Genomic DNA, 22512 nt, shown 5'->3' with positions numbered 1-22512 from the left:
TAACATTAGATAGTTAATCCAGAGATTCTTACCTTTGCCTCGATTCAGCAGTCTCGTCCAGATCATCATGGCATTTGTAGTTCTTTATGATAGCCACATTAGCAGCTAATTAGAATTTTCATTTTGGGGGGAATATATTGTTAAAAGTCACCTTGTACTAAAGACATTTACACAGTTATTAAAACGTCACGCCAGGGTAAGCCTGTTTGATCTCTAGGTTTTATGGGTATTATGACTCATACTGTGGTACTCTATAGAAATACAGATGACAGCCAGGCGCAAAGTAGGCTACTTAAAAGGTAATATTAGGTGTATTTGTTTATCTTGAATGATATCTAATGACAAGCCAGGAAAACTGTCAATCAATAATTTAATTGCAATAACTCATTTGATTAACACGGGTTAGTAAAATAAAGATGTAGGCGTATAGCAGGAAAATACATTATACACGTTTTTTACAGAGACTTGATTCATGGTACTCATGGTCTATCAGTTGAAGTCAAGTGTAATGAGTGTTGACAGTATGGTTCATAGTAACGTTATTGATGTCTTTCAGCAAGCATTCTAATAATGCAATATCTTAGTAATTTGAAGCTAAAGTTTGAATACAAGGTCACACGACAAATACGAGTGTTTACAGCATTTGCTTCCTATTGTTTGATTTTATTACGCTCCTAAGTGAACAGAGGGATCGAGTTTAGGACTGATATTAAATCATAGGTGCCATTCCTCTCCCTCCCCAGCATATCTGGTGTTTGGGCTAAAGATAAGCTGTGCCCTTGACGTTGTGAACTCAAACAGGATGTAAGAGACACAGTGGAGAAATTGGAACAGAGGTAGGCAATATAAATAATTGAATAGGATACGTGTCAATCTGACATGATGATTTCTAATTATAATTTCTCAATTCGATAGAGTTTAAATAACGCCAGTGATTTAAGTAAAACAGTAATTTTAATATAAAAATAATATGTTTCCATTACGTGGAACACTGTCCAAAATAAATTTAAGTAGATCCATAGGAATGTTTTTAGTACAAGTGAACCCAAAATAGCTGATAAGCTGGCACCAACTTTTGCAGGACCTAGAAGATTTATTAAACAACAAGGTTCATATTTTGACTATTTGATCTCCCAGGGACAGAAAGTACAGAACGTAGCCATACGTCAATGCAACAGGTCTAGACAATAAGATTACAAGTAAAATGGGACCCTGTATTATCTGATGTGCCTCCGGTATGAGTACAGTGAGGGAAAAAAGTATTTGATCCCCTGCTGATTTTGTACGTTTGCCCACTGACAAAGAAATGATCAGTCTATAATTTTAATGGTAGGTTTATTTGAACAGTGAGAGACAGAATAACAACAACAAAAATCCAGAAAAACGCATGTCAAAAATGTTATAAATTGATTTGCATTTTAATGAGGGAAATAAGTATTTGACCCCCTCTCAACCAGAAAGATTTCTGGCTCCCAGGTGTCTTTTATACAGGTAACGAGCTGAGATTAGGAGCACACTCTAATCTCAGTTTGTTACCTGTATAAAATACACCTGTCCACAGAAGCAATCAATCAATCAGATTCCAAACTCTCCACCATGGCCAAGACCAAAGAGCTCTCCAAGGATGTCAGGGACAAGATTCCTCCACAAGTCTGGTTCATCCTTGGGAGCAATTTCCAAACGCCTGAAGGTACCACGTTCATCTGTACAAACAATAGTACGCAAGTATAAACACCATGGGACCACGCAGCCGTCATACCGCTCAGGAAGGAGATGCGTTCTGTCTCCTAGAGATGAACGTATTTTGGTGCGAAAAGTGCAAATCAATCCCAGAACAACAGCAAAGGACCATGTGAAGATGCTGGAGGAAACAGGTACAAAAGTATCTATAGCCACAGTAAAATGAGTCCTATATCGACATAACCTCAAAGGCCGCTCAGCAAGGAAGAAGCAACTGCTCCAAAACCGCCATAAAAAAGCCAGACTACGATTTGCAACTGCACATGGGGACAAAGATCTTACTTTTTGGAGAAAGGTCCTCTGGTCTGATGAAACAAAAATAGAACTGTTTGGCCATAATGACCTTCGTTATGTTTGGAGGAAAAAGGGGGTTCCTTGCAAGCCGAAGAACACCATCCCAACCGTGAAGCACGGGGGTGGCAGCATCATGCTGTGGGGGTGCTTTGCTGCAGGAGGGACTGGTGCACTTCACAAAATAGATGGCATCATGAGGAAGGAAAATTATGTGGATATATTGAAGCAACATCTCAAGACATCAGTCAGGAAGTTAAAGCTTGGTCGCAAATGGGTCTTCCAAATGGACAATGACCCCAAGCATACTTCCAAAGTTGTGGCAAAATGGCTTAAGGACAACGAAGTCAAGGTATTGGAGTGGCCATGACAAAGCCCTGACCTCAATCCTATAGAAAATGTGTGGGCAGAACTGAAAAAGTGTGTGCGAGCAAGGAGGCCTACAAACCTGACTCAGTTAAACCAGCTCTGTCAGGAGGAATAGGCCAAAATTCACCCAACTTATTGTGGGAAGCTTGTGGAAGGCTACCCGAAACGTTTGACCCAAGTTAAACAATGTAAAGGCAATGCTACCAAATACTAATTAAGTGTATGTAAACTTCTAACCCACTGGGAATGTGATGAAAGAAATAAAAGCTGAACTAAATCATTCTCTCTACTATTAATCTGACATTTCACATTCTTAAAATAAATTGGTGATCCTAACTGACCTAAGACAGGGAATTTTTACTAGGATTAAATGTCAGGAATTGTGAAAAACTGAGTTTAAATGTATTTGGCTAAGGTGTATGTAAACTTCCGACTTCAACTGTACATACACATACATATACACATACATACATATAAATACATATACATACATATATATACATATCCTTAAAAAAATAATATTTCCCTTTATTACTTTCCAACCCTACCACCCCTCCCCTAATTTGGGGTAAACTAGTGAACAACATATATACATTTTATGGACACAGTCAATTTTGCAATCATTCTATTTTGTTTGTTTTTAATCCTGAACTTCCTCTACCCTTAACCTCTCCGATCATTTTCATGATGTCCATCCGGTTTGCTTCTACAGTGCCTTGCAAAAGTATTCACCCCCTTGGCGTTTTTTCTATTTTGTTGCATTACAACCTGTAATTTAAATGGATTTTTATTTGGATTTCATGTAATGGACATACACAAAATAGTCCAAATTGGTGAAGTGAAATGAAAAAAATAACTTGTTTCAAAGAATTCTAAAATATAAATAATGGAAAAGTGGTGCGTGCACATGTATTCACCCCATTTGCTATGAAGCCCCTAAATAAGATCTGGTGCAACCAATTACCTTCAGAAGTCACATAATTAGTTAAATAAAGTACACCTGTGTGCAATCTAAGTGTCACATGATCTGTCACACGATCTCAGTATATATACACCTGTTCTGAATGGCCCCAGAGTCTGCAACACCACTAAGCAAGGGGCACCACCAAGCAATAAAGACCAAGGAGCTCTCCAAATAGGTCAGGGACAAAGTTGTGGAGAAGTACAGATCAGGGTTGGGTTATATAAAAATATCAAAAACTTTGAACATCCCACGGAGCACCATTATATTCATCATTAAAAAATGGAAAGAATATGGCACCACAACAAACCTGCCAAGAGAGGGCCGCCCACCAAAACTCACGGACCAGGCAAGGAGGGCATTAATCAGAGAGGCAACAAAGACACCAAAGATAACCCTCAAGGAGCTGCAAAGCTCCACAGCGGAGATTGGAGTATCTGTCGATAGGACTACTTTAAGCCGTACACTCCACAGAGCTGGGCTTTACGGAAGAGTGGCCAGAAAAAAGCCATTGCTTAAAGAAAAGAATAAGCAAACACGTTTGGTGTTTGCCAAAAGGCATGATGGAGACTCCCTAAACATATGGAAGAAGGTACTCTGGTAAGATTAGACTAAAATTGAGCTACTTGGCCATCAAGGAAAACGCTATGTCTGGTGCAAACCCAACACCTCTCATCACCCCGAGAACATCATCCCCACAGTGAAGCATGGTGTGGCAGCATCATGCTGTGGGGATGTTTTTAATCGGCAGGGACTGGGAAACTGGTCAGAATTGAAGGAATGATGGATGGCGCTAAATACAGGGAAATTCTTGAGGGAAACCTGTTTCAGTCTTCCAGAGATTTGAGACTGGGACAGAGGTTCATCTTCCAGCAGGACAATGACCCTAAGCATACTGCTAAAGCAACACTCGAGTGGTTTAAGGGGAAACATTTAAACGTCTTGGAATGGCCTAGTCAAAGCCCAGACCTCAATCCAATTGAGAATCTGTGGTATGACTTAAAGATTGCTGTACACCAGCGGAACCCATCCAACTTGAAGGAGCTGGAGCAGTTTTGCCTTGAAGAATGGACAAAAATCCCAATGGCTAGATGTGCCAAGCTTATAGAGGCATACCCCAAGAGACTTGCAGCTGTAATTGCTGCAAAAGGTGGCTCTACAAAGTATTGACTTTGGGGGGGTGAATAGTTATGCATGCTCAAGTGTTCAGTTTTTTTGTCTTATTTCTTGTTTGTTTCACAATAAAAAAATATTTTGCATCTTCAAAGTGGTAGGCATGTTGTGTAAATCAAATGATACAAACCCCCAAAAAATCTATTTTAATTCCAGGTTGTAAGGCAACAAAATAGGAAAAATGCCAAGGGGGATGAATACTTTCTAACTGTGCTTTTTCACAAAAGCTCTCAACCTATATCCTATATACAGTGGGGGAAAAAAGTATTTAGTCAGCCACCAATTGTGCAAGTTCTCCCACTTAAAAAGATGAGATTGGCCTGTAATTTTCATCATAGGTACACGTCAACTATGACAGACAAAATGAGAAAAAAAATCCAGAAAATCACATTGTAGGATTTTTAATGAATTTATTTGCAAATTATGGTGGAAAATAAGTATTTGGTCAATAACAAAAGTTTCTCAATACTTTGTTATATACACCCTATGTTGGCAATGGTCAAACGTTTTCTGTAAGTCTTCACAAGGTTTTCACACACTGTTGCTGGTATTTTGGCCCATTCCTCCATGCAGATCTCCTCTAGAGCAGTGATGTTTTGGGGCTGTCGCTGGGCAACACGGACTTTCAACTCCCTCCAAAGATTTTCTATGGGGTTGAGATCTGGAGACTGGCTAGGCCACTCCAGGACCTTGAAATGCTTCTTACGAAGCCACTCCTTCGTTGCCCGGGCGGTGTGTTTGGGATCATTGTCATGCTGAAAGACCCAGCCACGTTTCATCTTCAATGCACTCCTGAGTGGCGCAGTGGTCTAAGGCACTGCATCGCAGTGCTAACTGTGCCACTAGAGATCCTGGTTCGAATCCAGGCTCTGTCGCAGCCGGCCGCGACCGGGAGACTCATGGGCGGCGCACAATTGGCCCAGCGTCGTCCAGGGTAGGGGAGGGAATGGCCGGCAGGGATGTAGCTCAGTTGATAGAGCATGGCGTTTGCAACGCCAGGGTTGTGGGTTTGATTCCCACATGGGGCCAGTATAAAAAATATATGTATTCACTAACTGTAAGTCGCTCTGGATAAGAGCGTCTGCTAAAATGACTAAAATGTAAAAAAAATGCGCTTGCTGATGGAAGGAGGTTTTCACTCAAAATCTCACGATACATGGCCCCATTCATTCTTTCCTTTACACGGATCAGTCGTCCTGGTCCCTTTGCAGAATAACAGCCCCAAAGCATGATGTTTCCACCCCCATGCTTCACAGTAGGTATGGTGTTCTTTGGATGCAACTCAGCATTCTTTGTCCTCCAAACACGACGAGTTGAGTTTTTACCAAAAAGTTCTATTTTGGTTTCATCTGACCATATGACATTCTCCCAATCCTCTTCTGGATCATCCAAATGCACTCTAGCAAACTTCAGACGGGCCTGGACATGTACTGGCTTAAGTAGGGGGACACGTCTGGCACTGCAGGATTTGAGTCCCTGGCGGCATAGTGTGTTACTGATGGTAGGCTTTGTTACTTTGGTCCCAGCTCTCTGCAGGTCATTCACTAGGTCCCCCCGTGTGGTTCTGGGATTTTTGCTCACCGTTCTTGTTATCATTTTGACCCCACGGGGTGAGATCTTGCGTGGAGCCCCAGATCGAGAGAGATTATCAGTGGTCTTGTATGTCTTCCATTTCCTAATAATTGCTCCCACAGTTGATTTCTTCAAACCAAGCTGCTTACCTATTGCAGATTCAGTCTTCCCAGCCTGGTGCAGGTCTACAATTTTGTTTCTGATGTCCTTTGACAGCTCTTTGGTCTTGGCCATAGTGGAGTTTGGAGTGTGACTGTTTGAGGTTGTGGACAGGTGTCTTTTATACTGATAACAAGTTCAAACAGGTGCCATTAATACAGGTAACGAGTGGAGGACAGAGGAGCCTCTTAAAGAAGAAGTTACAGGTCTGTGAGAGCCAGAAATCTTGCTTGTTTGTAGGTGACCAAATACTTATTTTCCACCATAATTTGCAAATAAATTCATAAAAAATCCTACAATGTGATTTTCTGGAGAAAAAAAATCTCAATTTGTCTGTCATAGTTGACGTGTACCTATGATGACAATTACAGGCCTCTCTCATCTTTTTAAGTGGGAGAACATGCACAATTGGTGGCTGACTAAATACTTTTTTCCCACACTGTACTTATTATGAACACAGTATGCTTTACATTAGTTATCTTGTTGTTATTAGTTGTTGTTAGTTGTTATTAGTCCCATCCTTCAGCTCCATTCAACCCCTCCCATCTATCTCTTAACACCATCCATATTGGATTTCTATTTGCCATATATTTTTCAACTGTACTGTGATGTTTCATAAAAGTTCTGAACCCTTCCATTCTCGTTGTTTCTACAGATTGTAAATTGAAAATAAACATTTTTGCTAAAAGTATTATTATATTATTGATTGATTGACTATGACTTTTCAGATCACCCAGTAGTGCTATCTGCAGGGTTAGCTCCAGGCAAATATTGCAATCCTTCAGCCATTCCTAGACCTGTGATCAAAAACAAGCTACAAATGGACAGTACCAAAACAAATGATCTAATGATTCTGTCTCTTCGCAGCAAAATCTGCAGAGCTGGGAAGATTGTATCCCCAATATATATAACATTCTATTGGTAGCAAGAATTTTGTATAATAATTTAAATTGAAAAATTCTAAGTTTTGAGTCCGGTGTCGTTTTGCGTATCAGTTCATAAACCATTTGCCATGGAATCGGTACGTCAAAAATCTCTTCCCAACTATTTTGCAATCTATATGGGATGGCTGTCAATCCTTTGGTCCTTAAATGAAGCTAGTATACTTTTTTATTTATCACAATTTTCTTTAACCAATTATGGGCTTTAATGCAAGGCAGACAGACAAGTTCCTTACTTTTTCCCCCTTCCACTTTCCTTTTCCATTTTTGCGGTAATGCTGCAATTATTTGGTTGTAATTTTGGGTAGAGCAGACATTTCCATATGTTTTTGTTAGCTGCATGTGCAACATAACTCCACCATGATATCATTTACGAAGATTATACTTTTTTTTTTTTATAAATTTTGTTCTGTCATTTCTGGAGGATTACATTGCAATTGCAACCAACTTTCTATGGCATGTTTTAGAAATAGTGATATTTGGGAGATTATTTCCTTTTCAAATGACTGAAAGTGAGAGGTTGTAATCTGAATAAAGGGAAAAAAGGCCATTCTTGAACATGGGGTGAGACAATCTTACTAATTTGCTAGAGAACCAGTTCGGATTTAAGTATAACTTTTGTATGACTGAAGCTTTTAGTGATAGGTCTAATGCTTTAATATTTAATAATTTATGTTCCCCGAATTCATATTCATTATATAAATAGGCCCGTTTAATTTTGTCTGGCTTGCCGTTCCAAATAAAATTCGACATTTTATTCTCATATAATTTCAAAAACTGTTCACAAGGCGTAGGCAAGACCATAAGCAAATAGGTAAACTGGGATATTACTAAAGAGTTACACTGTAATGTACATGTTTTGTTTTTTAGTGATCCAATACGCGGAAGCTGCTTTCGTTCTCCCACTGTTTGAAATGCCCTGATAGAATGGAGGAAAAGAGTCTATTTTCTCCAAAGAAAAAGTGTGGAATGCTAAGAATTCAATTTTTTTAATTGCTTTTTCCCAATCGGTATTTAGCCTCTGGGTAAACTCTCTAGGGTCAGAGGTCACCATAAAGCAGAACCTGGTAACTTGGTATCTGGGCCCTTAGCTGTAATCCAGCCAGGGTTACTCCCAAGCAATTAAGATGTTCAAATGTATAGGCTACTTTGACCCGAGTGGTCTCAGCTCTGATCGAATGTTTTGACCAGGGTCCCGGAACACTTGGAGAACAAACAGATAAGCAAGAGTATTTATGCCTGCCTGTCCTTGAGGAGGTTGGCAGATTGCTATGAACCTCTCAGAAGAACATGTCTGTCTCCCCATATGTTTGTCTATTAAACCTTTAAATATAGAAGTCGTTCGCCTTCTGTTTGGGTACAGCTTTTTTCACACCTTGAGCAAATCAATTATTCCTGACAGCTACATTTTTCTACACTGTGGCATTATCCACAATCAGAGGAGAATAAGACCAATCTTTCAAGACATTTTTGTGTGAACAGGTAAGCAATTTTTTTCCAGTAAAAATAACCAGCGAAAATATAAAAATATTCAAACGCGTTATTGTAACTTTAAAAGCAACAATGACTATGGTTGAGATTCATTATTACAACACTTTTATTTCAAATACTTTCCCCCCTTGTAAACTGATCTTGAAAATGATAGCACAATTAATGTTAGTTGTATACTGTACACAGTATATTTGCATGTTTGCATATTATTTTGATAGGCTGGAAGTAACATGCTTGTTCATCTGCCCTAACTCACTTCTCCTTCTTTTTTGTATCACTCACAAGGTTTGGTCTGAAAGAGGGGAATGAGGATCAATCTTTCAACTGTATTCTTTGTGTCTGGGCTGTGTATAGGATTTCTGTCTATCCAATACTTTGTATACTCAGACCCTAGCATTGCAGACCCAGCTGTTCTCTCACTGGGTAACTCCAGTGGAGTTCAGTATGACAGGGGGGTTCCAAGACACATACACTCAGGTAATTAATTATGACTTATTATTGATAATAAATTACAAAATGCTGTAATCTATTTTTTATTACAATGTAATATAATTCAGTTATCAAAAACGAATGTAATTGAAACAACTAGGTTATTGGGTCTCTTTCCTCTTGCTATGGAGATGTACACAGAGTGTACATTATGAACACCTGCTCTTTCAATGACATAGACGGACCAGGTGAATTCAGGTGAAAGCTATGATCCCTTATACGGTTACATAAACATCTGAAATCAGGCTACCTGATGGCACTCTAATAAATGCAGAAAATCGCCAATCAAAAGAAACGTTCTACCACAGCGACCTTGTAATTTTTGGGAAGTGTCTTTGATTCTGAGTTTTGACGTATAAAGTTTGTATATGAAAACTACACTACATTGTGGGGGTATAACTCAATATTAGGAAGGTGTTCTTAATGTTTTATGCACTCAGTGTAAGTGTAATCCAGCCTTAAGTCTAAGTAGAAGTTGTTGTTTTTTACCCTGGAGTTGTATTGGATGTGTGTGAGAGAATCTTCAAACATCAGTGATTCCTGAAGGCATTGTGATTCCAAGAAGCCGGTGGGTTAGAGAGCACAGTGCTGGAAACACTAGGGGTTTGATATCAGGGTTTAGGTAAATTCCATTTCAATTCCAGTCAATTCAGAAAGTAAACCAAATTCCAATTCCAATTCAAAATGTTCCTAATTGAAAAGCATTGGAAGATAATTGGAATTGGAGTTGGAATTTCATTGTACTTCCTGAATTGACTGGAATTGAAATGGAATTGACCCCAAACCTTCCACATATTGTACTGAATACGTGTCACAACCAAACACTTTGGATAAGTGCCTCTGCTACATCAGGGGTTCCCAAACTTTTCACTCAGGCCCCACTTCCAGCATTGGGGTACATCCCGCGGTCCCCCTGTGCCACGCCTATTTCTATGGGCACAAGCACTGTTCATGACACAAACTGTTCACACCGCTCTTGTTGGCAGAGAGAACATTTTGCAGGTTTAAAACTTATTTCCTGCAATTCTACACATTTTGTCATGGGGTGCAAAGAAAATGTTGCAGTTTTAAAGCAAATTGTCTTGCAATTCTGTACTTTTTGCCATGCCTAATGTGTTTTCATGTGATATTTGAGTGACTCGAACATCTAATCTATGGGCTAAAAAACCTAGCTAAAAAACATTAGTTGACGTGGGCTATAGAAATAGCTCTCTAAGGTAGGCAATGACTGACATGACAAGAGGAAAACTGATGATGTACTACCCAATTTCAAAATTGCACCTTGTGCATTCTACTATTACAACTTTCAAAAGTAAGTTGAAAGCCAGACTGAGTTCAGGGTGGCCGACCCCTCAGTTTGGGAACCACTGTGCTAAATGACTACAATTTTCATGAATTATCTTTAAATGATCTCTTCCAGATGAGGACGGGAGTGTGGCAACCAACCTGTCCCAGAAGGTGCGTCTGCTATGTTGGATCATGACTGGGCCTAAGAACCTGGAGTCTAGAACCAAGCATATCCGGGCCACCTGGGCCAAGCGATGCAACAAAATCCTCTACATGAGTTCAGTGGAGACAGAATTCCCCACGGTGGGGCTCAACGTAACTGAGGGACGAGCCCAGCTCTACTGGAAGACCATCAGAGCCTTCCAGTACATCTACCAACATCACCGCAATGACTACGACTGGGTCTTCAAAGCTGATGATGACACGTTCGTGGTCATCGAAAACCTCTGCTACACCTTGTCCAAACAGGACCCGGAGAAGCCTGTGTACTTTGGGCGAAGGTTCCGCCCGTTCGTCCACCAGGGTTACATGAGTGGTGGCGCCGGCTATGTCCTCAGTAAAGAAGCCGTCAGAAGGTTCATCGAGGGATTCGACACGGGGAAATGTACCCACTTCTCCATCATAGAAGACATGGCTCTGGGGAAGTGTATGGAGACAATGGGTGTGGAGCCAGGGGACTCCAGAGATGTGAAGGGAAGGCAGACGTTTCATCCCTACCCACCAGACAAGTACCTGATCAAAAAGCCACCCAGAAAACGGCCTTGGTTTCTCTCCTACGACTACTACAAACCCAGAGAGGTAAGCATAGCCTACCCCTAATCAACTGTTCACTTACGTCAAGTATACTCATACCATTCTATACTATTCAATTCTATTCTCAACTCTCTGTGTGGTTGTGATGCTCTCTCAATCATGTGTATTATGGGAGAGTTGTCATAGGTGCTTAGGGTTTGGCATTCACAGTGTTATGACTGACTAGCTAAAGTCAATCTTTACTCATGGATTTACTCATGGCTTTGTACTTATTATATGTAAGTAGCCTTGCACAAGCCTTGGTTTGTGTGAGCCAGGAAGGCTTATAGGAGCAGGAGCCTATATCTTGTTTCTGTAGCGTGAGGCAGCTTGATGTACAAGTACACCCCCTGGACAGGACGCTAGTCTATCGCAGAGCCTTATATACTACACAAAAATATAAACGCAACATGTAAAGTGTTGGTCCCATATTTCAGTAGCTGAAATAAAATATCCCCAACATTTTCCAATAGCACAAAAAGCTTATTTCTCTCAAATGTTGTGCAAAAATGTGTTTACATCCCTGTTAGTGAGCATTTCTCCTTTGCCAAGATAATCCATCCACCTGACAGGTGTGGCATATCAAGAAGTTGATTAAACAACATGATCATTACACAGGTGCACCTTGTGCTGGGGACAATAAAAGGGCACTCTAAAATGTGCAGTTTTGTCACACAACACAATGCCACAGATGTCTCAAGTTTTGAGGGAGTGTGCAATTGGCATGCTGACTGCAGGAATATTCACAAGAGCTGTTGCCAGAGAATTACATTTTCATTTTCAGGTATCAGTGACTAACAGGTAGATGCATATCTGTATTCCCAGTCATGTGAAATCCATAGATTAGGGCCTAGTGAATTTATTTCAATTGACTGATTTCCTTATATGAACTGTAACTTAGTAAAATCTTTGAAATTGTTGCATGTGCATTTATATTTTTGTTCAGTTTATAAACACTTCTAGAATGTTTTATACAGGCTTTGTACACTAACTAAACGATTATTAATATACTCAATCAGACTGTCGTTTTTCTTTCTCCCAGGGCCCAGAATGTTGTTCAGATCACACCATATCATTTCACTACATCTACAATGTACAGATGTACACACTGGAATACCTCACCTATCATCTACGGCCCTATGGATACCAGTACAGGTACAACTCTGATGCTGCAGCAACTGAAATTGAAAGTAACACAACCACACCTGTCTCTGCTAAACACAGAGATAACATAGACAGACTACTACACTGAAGAAATCACGTATTACTGTGTCATGTTTAAATGCCAGAAACAACAGCTGACCCTGCCACTTTGTTTGGTATGCTGAGCGATGAGACTGGGGAAATGACAGTTGTTCTAAGCTCATAAGGCATTTACTATTCATTGTATAACAGTAGACTGTGCCTTTAACTGTAGGTTTGCACTACTGACCACAAGTGTCAATCATTTCCCCTGTTTATGTCATTCCAAAGTACCTATGATATTTATTCTAGCTGACGTTGCTTTTGATTTAGGCACTCTATATTTTGTATTTTATTTTATTATATATTTATTAAAACAAACAAGTTCAGTCTGTTGTGTGAGCTTCACATTTTCTTCTTTGCTATTAAACAAAATATATTTTGGAGTCAAGTGTTCCTTTTTTACAACTTACAGTAAAACAAAGGTTAACATGGTTTGTTAATATGAAAATAGAAGTATTTACTTTATGTCTTCTACAGGTTTCTGGAGGTCTAGCGCGATATATCACATTCAGTTTGTTAGCTAAAGATGAAACTGAGATAAAACTGGACTCAACACAGCACACACATACAGTAGATAGATAATTTTATGTCATGAGAATCCTGACCTGTGAGAATCTGTTCAGTTCACAGGTTTATGGTTTGGAAGTTATTAAGGTGTCTTTTAATGGACAATTATTTTAAGCAACACAATGGGTAAAAACAAGGGTGTGTGAAAATATAAAAAATAAAAACAGGTTGAACATTTGTACAGTACAGGGGGTGGTCACAGACTACATAAAGAACATAACAGAGAATAAAGAGACAGTATACAGGTCCTCTCTGGAGCATCAGTGTAGCAGTGCTGTTGTTTGCCTGAGCTTTGGTCAAACTGTAAGTGATAGAAAGCCTATGTCACAATTCTCCACCCTTCTGCAAAGTATACACTTACAAACTCCCCATCCTTGGGAGAATTGGGACGCAGCCATAGATAGATAGGAGCCCATGTCCTCAGTGCATCCCTCTGACATCATCATTGGGGAATGTGCAGGCTTTGCACACGGCCCTTCTCTCTTTAAACAAAGCACAACTGTCTGTTACGTGCGGACGCAGCCGCTCCTGCACCCGGCCTCCGACTCAAACTGGTTTCCGTTACCCTGGCAACCTCCGTACCAGAACTGGGCGCAGGAGTTGGCTTCCGGGTCGTAGTACCACCTGACCACATACTGACGACACGGCCCAGGGTCCAACGGCTGTCTGCACCCCACCACTGGAACAGACAAGAGGATTTTGTAAGAATTTTGATTCGTATTTATTTATGTTTAGGGGGTAGATCAGCTTTAATATTGCAGATAGATTGTGGCTTCCATCAATGTAATTGTCTGCATCATTTCCAATCCCCCATATTTTTTGGGGTAAATATACACTACCGTTCAAAAGTTTGGGGTCACTTAGAAATGTCCTTGTTTTCGAAAGAACACAGGACTGATGGTTGCTCTTAATGGTCCTCTGTACGCCTATGTAGATATGCCATTAAAAATCAGCCGTTTCCAGCTACAATAGCCATTTACAACATTAACAATGTCTACACTGTATTTCGGATACATTTGATGTTATTTTAATGGACAAAAAAATAGCTTTTCTTTCGAAAACAAGGAATTTTTGTAAGTGAGCCCAAACTTTTAAACGGTAGTGTATATAAATTATATATATATTTTTAAATATATTTTCCTTTATTATTTTCCCCTAACTCTTCCCCTAATTGGAGTAAACTAATGGACAACAACACTTAGGCTTCTACTTCCAGCTTATATATCCACTGCTCAAAAAAATAAAGGGAACACTAAAATAACACATCCTAGATCTGAATGAATGAAATAATCTTATTAAATACTTTTTTCTTTACATAGTTGAATGTGCTGACAACAAAATCACACAAAAGTTATCAATAGAAATCAAATGTATCAACCCATGGAGGTCTGGATTTGGAGTCACCCTCAAAATTAAAGTGGAAAACCACACTACAGGCTGATCCAACTTTGATGTAATGTCCTTAAAACAAGTCAAAATGAGGCTCAGTAGTGTGTGTGGCCTCCACGTGCCTGTATGACCTCCCTACAACGCCTGGGCATGCTCCTGATGAGGTGGCGGATGGTCTCCTGAGGGATCTCCTCCCAGACCTGGACTAAAGCATCCGCCAACTCCTGGACAGTCTGTGGTGCAACGTGGCGTTGGTGGATGGAGCGAGACATGATGTCCCAGATGTGCTCAATTGGATTCAGGTCTGGGGAACGGGTGGGCCAGTCCATAGCATCAATGCCTTCCTCTTGCAGGAACTGCTGACACACTCCAGCCACATGAGGTCTAGCATTGTCTTGCATTAGGAGGAACCCAGGGCCAACCGCACCAGCATATGGTCTCACAAGGGGTCTGAGGATCTCATCTCGGTACCTAATGGCAGTCAGGCTACCTCTGGCGAGCACATGGAGGGCTGTGCGGCCCCCCCAAAGAAATGCCACCCCACACCATGACTGACCCACTGCCAAACCTGTCATGCTGGAGGATGTTGCAGGCAGCAGAACGTTCTCCACGGCGTCTCCAGACTCTGTCACGTCTGTCACATGTGCTCAGCTTTCATCTGTGAAGAGCACAGGGCGCCAGTGGCGAATTTGCCAATCTTGGTGTTCTCTGGCAAATGCCAAACGTCCTGCACAGTGTTGGGCTGTAAGCACAACCCCCACCTGTGGACGTCGGGCCCTCATACCACCCTCATGGAGTCTGTTTCTGACCGTTTGAGCAGACACATGCACATTTGTGGCCTGCTGGAGGTCATTTTGCAGGGCTCTGGCAGTGCTCCTCCTGCTCCTCCTTGCACAAAGGCGGAGGTAGCAGTCCTGCTGCTGGGTTGTTGCCCTCCTACGGCCTCCTCCACGTCTCCTGATGTACTGGCCTGTCTCCTGGTAGCGCCTCCATGCTCTGGACACTACGCTGACAGACACAGCAAACCTTCTAACCACAGCTCGCATTGATGTGCCATCCTGGATGAGCTGCACTACCTGAGCCACTTGTGTGGGTTGTAGACTCCGTCTCATACTACCACTAGAGTGAAAGCACCGCCAGCATTCAAAAGTGACCAAAACATCAGCCAGGAAGCATAGGAACTGAGAAGTGGTCTGTGGTCACCACCTGCAAAACCAGTCCTTTATTGGGGGTGTCTTGCTAATTGCCTATAATTTCCACCTGTTGTCTATTCCATTTGCACAACAGCATGTGAAATGTATTGTCAATCAGTGTTGCTTCCTAAGTGGACAGTTTGATTTCACAGAAGTGTGATTGACTTGGAGTTACATTGTGTTGTTTAAGTGTTCCCTTTATTTTTTTGAGCAGTGTACTAAATACATTTTACAGATACAGTATATTTTACAATAGTTATCTTTTGTTTGTTTTTAGTCCCATCCTTCAGCGCCACTCAACCCCTCCCATCTATCTCTGGACACCATCCAGTTTTGATTTCTATTTGCCATATGTTTCAACTGTGCTGTGATGTTTCACAAAAGTTCTGAACCTTTCTATTCTCATAGATTCTACTGATTCTAAATTAAAGATAAACATTTTTGCTAAGAATATTGTTATATTATTGATCGATTGACTATTACTTTTTAAATCACCCAGCAGTGCTACCAAAACTAATGATCTAATGATTCTGTCTCTTCTCTTTGGTTTTTGTAAGACTTTATAAAGACTTCTACATCCTTATAACAAGTTAAAAGCATTACACTTGTTTTATAAATGCTTATAGGACTTTATACTTTAACACACATAGACTAACAGAGAGACAAACGGGTTAATACCATCTGTTTGTTGAAGATGTGACAACTGGTTTTGTAACATTATGACATACCATGAACAAGGAAACAGATCTGAGTCTACCATAGACAAAACATTTCTAGTGGGTGTATGGTGTAAGCAAACGTGTGAAGAAATCCATCTGTAGATAAGACGGCGGAGCTTGATAAGCCACACAAAGACAAACAATACACATGTTTGACGTGATAAAAAGTCGTCAATATGGTGTTACAAATAAATAAGATGTAATGAGGAAATCTTTCAGAATTACTTGTTCGTACAGTTCGAGATGTAACCTACATAATGTACTTTCTCAAATGGTCAATAAAAAAAAGAGACTCACCTGGTACAAAGATGTCTGGGAGTGGGGGTGGAGGTGGCTGTGTTCGGGGGGGAGGAGCCTGTGTGGTCTTGGGGACATACAGCCAGTTGGTGGGTGTCTGGGGGGTCTGGGGTCCCACCATAGAGATAACAGGGGGTTGCTGCTTCCCCCCTCTGCCCCCTGATGCTGCTGTCATGATGTCTGTGAGCTTGTTCAGGGGTACCTTGAAAACCGATGTCGTCTTGCCAGTGTCAATTTCATTCTCTTTGAAGCCGGGGGACTCTGGGGCTTGTGAGGAGGGAGGTCTCTCAGTCTCAAATATTGGTGGTCCAGGCTGGAGAGGGAGAAATATACAGTGGAAGAAATATAAAGTGACTACGCATTCCAGACATAGTGGTTGCTGTAGCGGTCATGGTAACAGACTGGATGGTAGAGTCTTAAGTAGCTTTTTAGAGTCATATGTAGTTTATTAGAGTGTAATACATAGTTGGTTAGAGTGTAATTTGTGTATTGGTAGTGGTATGATAATGTGCAATGTCTACTTTCATGTGGTTTTGTCTATTGTTTGTAATGTCTACTTTCATGTGGTTTTGTCCATTGTTTGTAATGTTTACTGTAATGTCTTAGTAAGTTCATCCCGTAAGTTCATCCTAAAAGTGTTTTCTCTTACTCTTCTGTAATCGTCCTCAAAGTCAGGTATGCCCCCCCTGTCTGGAAGCACTCTGTAAACCTCGGGGGTGGGTATGGGGTTGGGGATGAAGAGGGTTCCATCGTCCTGTTCACATATCTGATTCAGCAGCTTACTCTCCAGGGCTGTGCCAAGACACACAGTTTAAAAGACTGTAATCAACCCCAAACTCATTTCAAGCTATTAAATGATTAAATAGTCATCCAGGGAGTTTCAAAACATAGAACATCAATCATCATCAGTCATAATATAATGTAATTGGCCTGTTTCTCTAGCTAGTGTACGGGAACTCCACCACTTGGTTATTTATATAACCTTTGGTTTAAACTTTAAAGAGCGACTGAACACACCGATTGGCACTTGTGTTTTTCTGTTGCTCATTAGAAAAACGAGATTTCAGTCTTGTACATGTGTTTCCTGACCGATTCTGCATTTGGTTAATGATGTTTGTCCCCCATGAGACAGTGTAGACGTGGAAGCCTATTTCACTTCCTCAAAATCCCCAGAATGAATCTAAGATACAGTAACTCAATAAATCTGTAATTAATTTGGACATTTTTACCAAGGATGTTTTAGTTGCACAATTTTACATCTAACTAAGGTGTTTGGTGCAGTATTTCTCAAGTTAAATGCGTGACGTGTTGTCTTATGTAAACAAAGTCGGAGCTGCTGGGCAGGTCTGTCTCACAGTTTATGCTATTGGATAGAGAGCAATCACTGCAGCTATTCACCCCATGTTAGAGGGCAAATGGACATCGTCTAATCAAAACCCAACCTTCATTTACCCGTTGTGATGCACGGATGTTCCAAACTCCGTTTTAGACGAGATTGGCTTTATGACCAAAATTATCCTATTTAGACTTTGTAGTCAATTTTGAAACTAGAATAACTGTTTCTGATTTATATTGTTGACACATAGGCTGTTTTCAAAGGGATTTGTTGCTTTTTAAAGTCAGCCGTTATTTAAAATATCTTAGCATAGTAGTGATGGCAGGCATTTTCCCAAATGTCATTTTTAAACAGGCCACGCAGTGAGCATAGTTGGGATGTGATGAGACATTATCTATAACGCTTAAAGAGTTTACAATACTGCAACTATAGTGACTCCGTTTCGTGCAATGCATTTTCACACTGTTTGTTTAAACTCAAATACTTCAATTTTAAATAATCGCTGCTTTATATATTATTGTTATAAAGCAATTTTGGCACTGTTCCGTGCCAATCTACAGAAATCAAGATATCCCCTTCACAAACCCCTTAATGGGGCTCTTCATCAGTTTTGTTGGAATAGATCCCTTGTCTGTTCTTTTATCAATTTAAACATATGTATTTAGATAGGCCAGTGCCATTTGCATGGATATCATTTTGTATTGACTGCTATGAGTGTGGATGTAAATAAAACCAAAATAGAACCATATACTAGGCAGAGTCTAGCACTTCATCTAGAGTCATGAACTTCATCTAGTCTTACATATTATTATTTTTTGTCATTTAGCAGACGCTCTTATCCAGAGCGACTTACAGTTAGTGAGTGCATACATGTTTTGTTTTTTGTTTTTTTATACTGCCCCCCGTGGGAAACGAACCCACAACCCTGGCGTTGCAAGTGCCATGCTCTAACAACTGAGCTACACGGGGCCTTCATCTCGTCTTGAACTTCATTTAGAACCACATACTGGGCAGCGTCATGAAGTCATCGATCAGGTACACATGCTCCTCGTCTGGGTCGGAGGCGATAGCGATCATCTCAGATTGGAACTCTGCGTACAGCGGGTCTTTCTTATTCACCACGCCGATGACAAACATCTCAATGCCGGCGGCGTGGGCCTCCCTGGCGGCGTCCTCGGGCTGCACTGCGTCACGCCGGTCTGCCTGCCCGTCGGTTAGTACCACGGCGACTTTACGAACACCGGGCCGCGAGGCCTGGAACAGCTGGTTGGCTCTCCCAATGGCACTACCCGTAAAGGTGCCCTCCCCCATGTACGGCATCTTCCTCACTGCAGCCTGAGAGAAATTACATAGACAGATAGATAGACAGATAGATAGACAGATAGACAGACAGACAGACAGACAGACAGACAGACAGATATATAGATACCAGGGGATGAAAGAGTGAATTTAATTAACATCATACAGAAAAAGGATACAGCAGAATAAACACAGATCTGCTTCAAGAATGTCTATGCTTTAGCTCAGAGGACTAACACAGTTGTGGCATGCAGGAGACCCGGGATTCGAACCCAGTCTGTGACAGGTACTCATCTTCTTTAAAACTACTGACCTTGACGTCGTTCTGGCTGGACTGCTGCTTCAGACTGACCACTACTATGTCCACATGACTGTAGAGGACCACACCGATCCTGCTGGCCTCACGGTTCACAGACACACGGTCAATCAGGGCATTCACAAAGTCCTTGACCACCTCGAAGTTCTCCGGTCCAACGCTCTCTGAGCTGTCAATCACAAACACCAGCTCCAGAGGACTCTCTCTGCACTTCAGACCACAGCCTGAGAACATAAACAGAGAGACCGTCTATATCAATCAATCAAATGTATTTAAAAAGTCATTTTTACATCAGCAGTTGTCACAAAGTGTTTTACAGTGACCTGGCCTAGAACCCAAAGAGCAAACAGAAGCACATTTAATTTATTCATTTTTTATCTATTTAGCAAAGGATTGTCCAGCAATAGTAACAATTGCCACTGTTTTCCAGGGAGCTCTGTGCACAGTTCCTTAGAAGGAAGAAACGTTGGCTAACACTTTAAGTCAGTAGTGTTTATGTTCTGTACACATGTATAGTCAATGAGCTGTTTTAACTCACCACAACTTTCCCTGATAATTTTGATGACTTCCTCTCTCTGTGGGTGGAACAGGAAAACATTATTAAGATATAAAAAATATGGTTGAGAGACATAACAAAGGTACCATTATGAAACAGTATGCATTTTGTGCTCTACTCACTGTCAAGCCAGGTTCCCCCTTCTCACCAGATTTCCCCTGCAAGTTTGAACACATGTTAGCAATCAACATATACATGAACCATGAAATATGTTTTTTATGGCCATGAAGGGACAAGAAGACTATCATACCATGGGTCCTGTAGAACCTGGCTCTCCAAATTCTCCCTTGTCTCCTTTCCTCCCACGGTCTCCACCAATCCCCCTGTCTCCCTGTGTACAGTGATATGACAACAGTATTGTTAAGCACATCAAGAAGAACATTTATAGTGAACAGCAAATGGTTGTGTGTGTCCGTGTTGGCATTGAACCGGTCTGTGTGTGTTTGTTTGGCAGTTACAGTCCTGTGTGGCTCAGGTTGTTGGTTCAATTCCCGCAGGGATCAAAAGCGTTCGCTACGTTTGTACCTTTTCACCTGGAAAGCCGTCCCCTGGAGGACCCCGAGGGCCCATTGGCCCCTCGAACCCAGGCTCCCCCTGAAGGTCGCAAAAAGACAAGACTAATGTTTAGCATGGTTAATCATGGCTAATGTTGTAACAGCTCACAACACTGTATACAGCAGCATACAGAATATTGTGCCACGTCAGATTGACAGTACCAAAACCAACTTCCCTCTGAACATACAGGTAGCTACCAAAATAAAGGAAACACTTGAGTAAAAGTATATTGAAAGCAAGTGCTTCCACACAGGTGTGGTTCCTGAGTTAATTAAGCAATTAAAACATCCCATCATGCTTAGGGTCATGTATAAATATGCCCAGTTGCCCATTGTCTTGGCTACCATGGCTAGAAGAAGCATAGGGGGGTTAAAGGGTGTGTGTGTGTGTGTGTGTGTCAGTCATCAGATCTCAACCAAATTGAATAGTTATGGGAGATTCTAGAGCTGCGCCTGAGACAGCGTTTTCCACCACCATCAACAAAACACCAAATGATGGAATTTATTGTGGAAGAATGGTGTTGCATTCCTCCAATAGAGTTCCAGACACTTGTAGAATCTATGCCAAGGCACATTGAAGCTGTTCTGGTGGCACGTGGTGGCCCAATGCCCTAATAAGACACATGTTGGTGTTTCCTTTATTTTGGAAGTTACCTGTAGTTCCCCAATTGAACATAGCACAGTCTTTTGTTTCTGGGGCCATGAATGACATACTGTACTATAATTACATTGGCATTTAATTAGAATTGCAGTTGATATATTGTCACTATGACATAAGTATTCAATAAATATCACACCATTATCATCATTATGATCATTATCATAGGCCCCACCAAGCCAGTCCAGTGTGATAATGAGGCCCTACCTTGGGCCCCTGGATGCCCTCTCCTGGGATTCCTGAGAGGCCAGGTGGACCTGGCTGACCCACAGAACCCTGCAAAACACACAAACATTAGTTCAGTTCCACATTACAATTTTCAAAAATAAACCTTTTTAAAAGGACACTGGTATTGAAAAGAAACGAGATGTTGACAAAAAGTGTATACAATAAGATCTACAGCAGATGAAGGGTCTATGCCGGGGTAGGGGCTAGGGGGTAGGGGCTAGGAGCAAGTGGATGCAGGCTGTTTCTGGACTAATCCTGTGTTTCCAGTCATCACTGACCTTAAGTCCCAGCAGACCAATGCCAGGTGGTCCTGTTGGCCCTGGAAGTCCTGATGAACCTCTGTCACCCTGAAACACATGGCAAATAATATGAATTAATGTTTCATTGTACACATACAGTGCAGTATATATACTCATGAGAGAGAGAGAGAGAGAGAGAGAGAGAGAGAGAGTATGTAAAACCGTGTATGTAAAACCGTGATTCATTGTGTGAAGGATTAGAGTTAACATTGTGTGTATAAGGTAAGTTCAGAGCTTACCTTAGGACCAGGTAATCCTTTCCCTTCAGGTCCCAACTCTCCTGGTTGCCCTGGCAACCCTGGGAGGCCCTGCTTATCAACAAGAACAAGGCTGGGTTAATGTGTTGGGATTTCATTTTCAATGCATACTAAAGCTCTGATGAAGGCTATGGGGATACTATGTAAGCTTAATAAACAAGTGATACTGGCAAACGGAATTTCCCACACATCTGCAAGTAACTTCAGATATTCAAGGAATTTTCTTATTTTGAATCCATGAATGTTGCCATTCGTATTTTCATAGCTTGGCTTGCCAGGCTTATAGGGTGGTGCAAAGACACAGGGCTGGCAAACTAGACTAGGGTTTTTAAAT

At 41.2% G+C, this 22512-nt stretch overlaps 2 protein-coding genes across 2 annotated transcripts in view; one reads left to right on the top strand and one right to left on the bottom strand.

Moving 5' to 3' along the window:
• Positions 1 to 9002: 9002 nt before the first annotated feature.
• Positions 9003 to 12517, top strand: LOC311122682 (glycoprotein-N-acetylgalactosamine 3-beta-galactosyltransferase 1-like; the record flags this gene model as incomplete). The annotated part of the gene is made up of 3 exons (XM_084158091.1): positions 9003 to 9174; positions 10607 to 11271; positions 12308 to 12517. 3 exons carry the CDS (start codon positions 9003 to 9005, stop codon positions 12515 to 12517), a joined length of 1047 nt encoding a protein of 348 aa, XP_084014217.1.
• A 1066-nt stretch (positions 12518 to 13583) lies between these two features.
• Positions 13584 to 22512, bottom strand: part of col28a1a (collagen, type XXVIII, alpha 1a) — a gene marked incomplete at both ends in the record, with an annotated part of 30327 nt that continues 21398 nt past the window's right edge. Inside the window, 12 exons of the mRNA XM_084157157.1 lie at positions 13584 to 13756; positions 16676 to 16988; positions 17325 to 17467; positions 19019 to 19346; positions 19624 to 19850; positions 20165 to 20201; positions 20305 to 20340; positions 20433 to 20513; positions 20708 to 20776; positions 21602 to 21670; positions 21901 to 21969; positions 22161 to 22229. Coding sequence (XP_084013283.1) covers positions 13584 to 13756; positions 16676 to 16988; positions 17325 to 17467; positions 19019 to 19346; positions 19624 to 19850; positions 20165 to 20201; positions 20305 to 20340; positions 20433 to 20513; positions 20708 to 20776; positions 21602 to 21670; positions 21901 to 21969; positions 22161 to 22229 — 1614 coding nt within the window. The remainder of the gene's footprint in view (positions 13757 to 16675; positions 16989 to 17324; positions 17468 to 19018; positions 19347 to 19623; positions 19851 to 20164; positions 20202 to 20304; positions 20341 to 20432; positions 20514 to 20707; positions 20777 to 21601; positions 21671 to 21900; positions 21970 to 22160; positions 22230 to 22512) is intronic.

Source organism: Coregonus lavaretus, assembly GCF_964263955.1.
Source record: "Coregonus lavaretus genome assembly, chromosome: 3".
Taxonomy (NCBI): domain Eukaryota; kingdom Metazoa; phylum Chordata; class Actinopteri; order Salmoniformes; family Salmonidae; genus Coregonus; species Coregonus lavaretus.
Note: the sequence above shows the minus strand (reverse complement) of the source record. Positions and strands in the feature narration are given on the sequence as shown.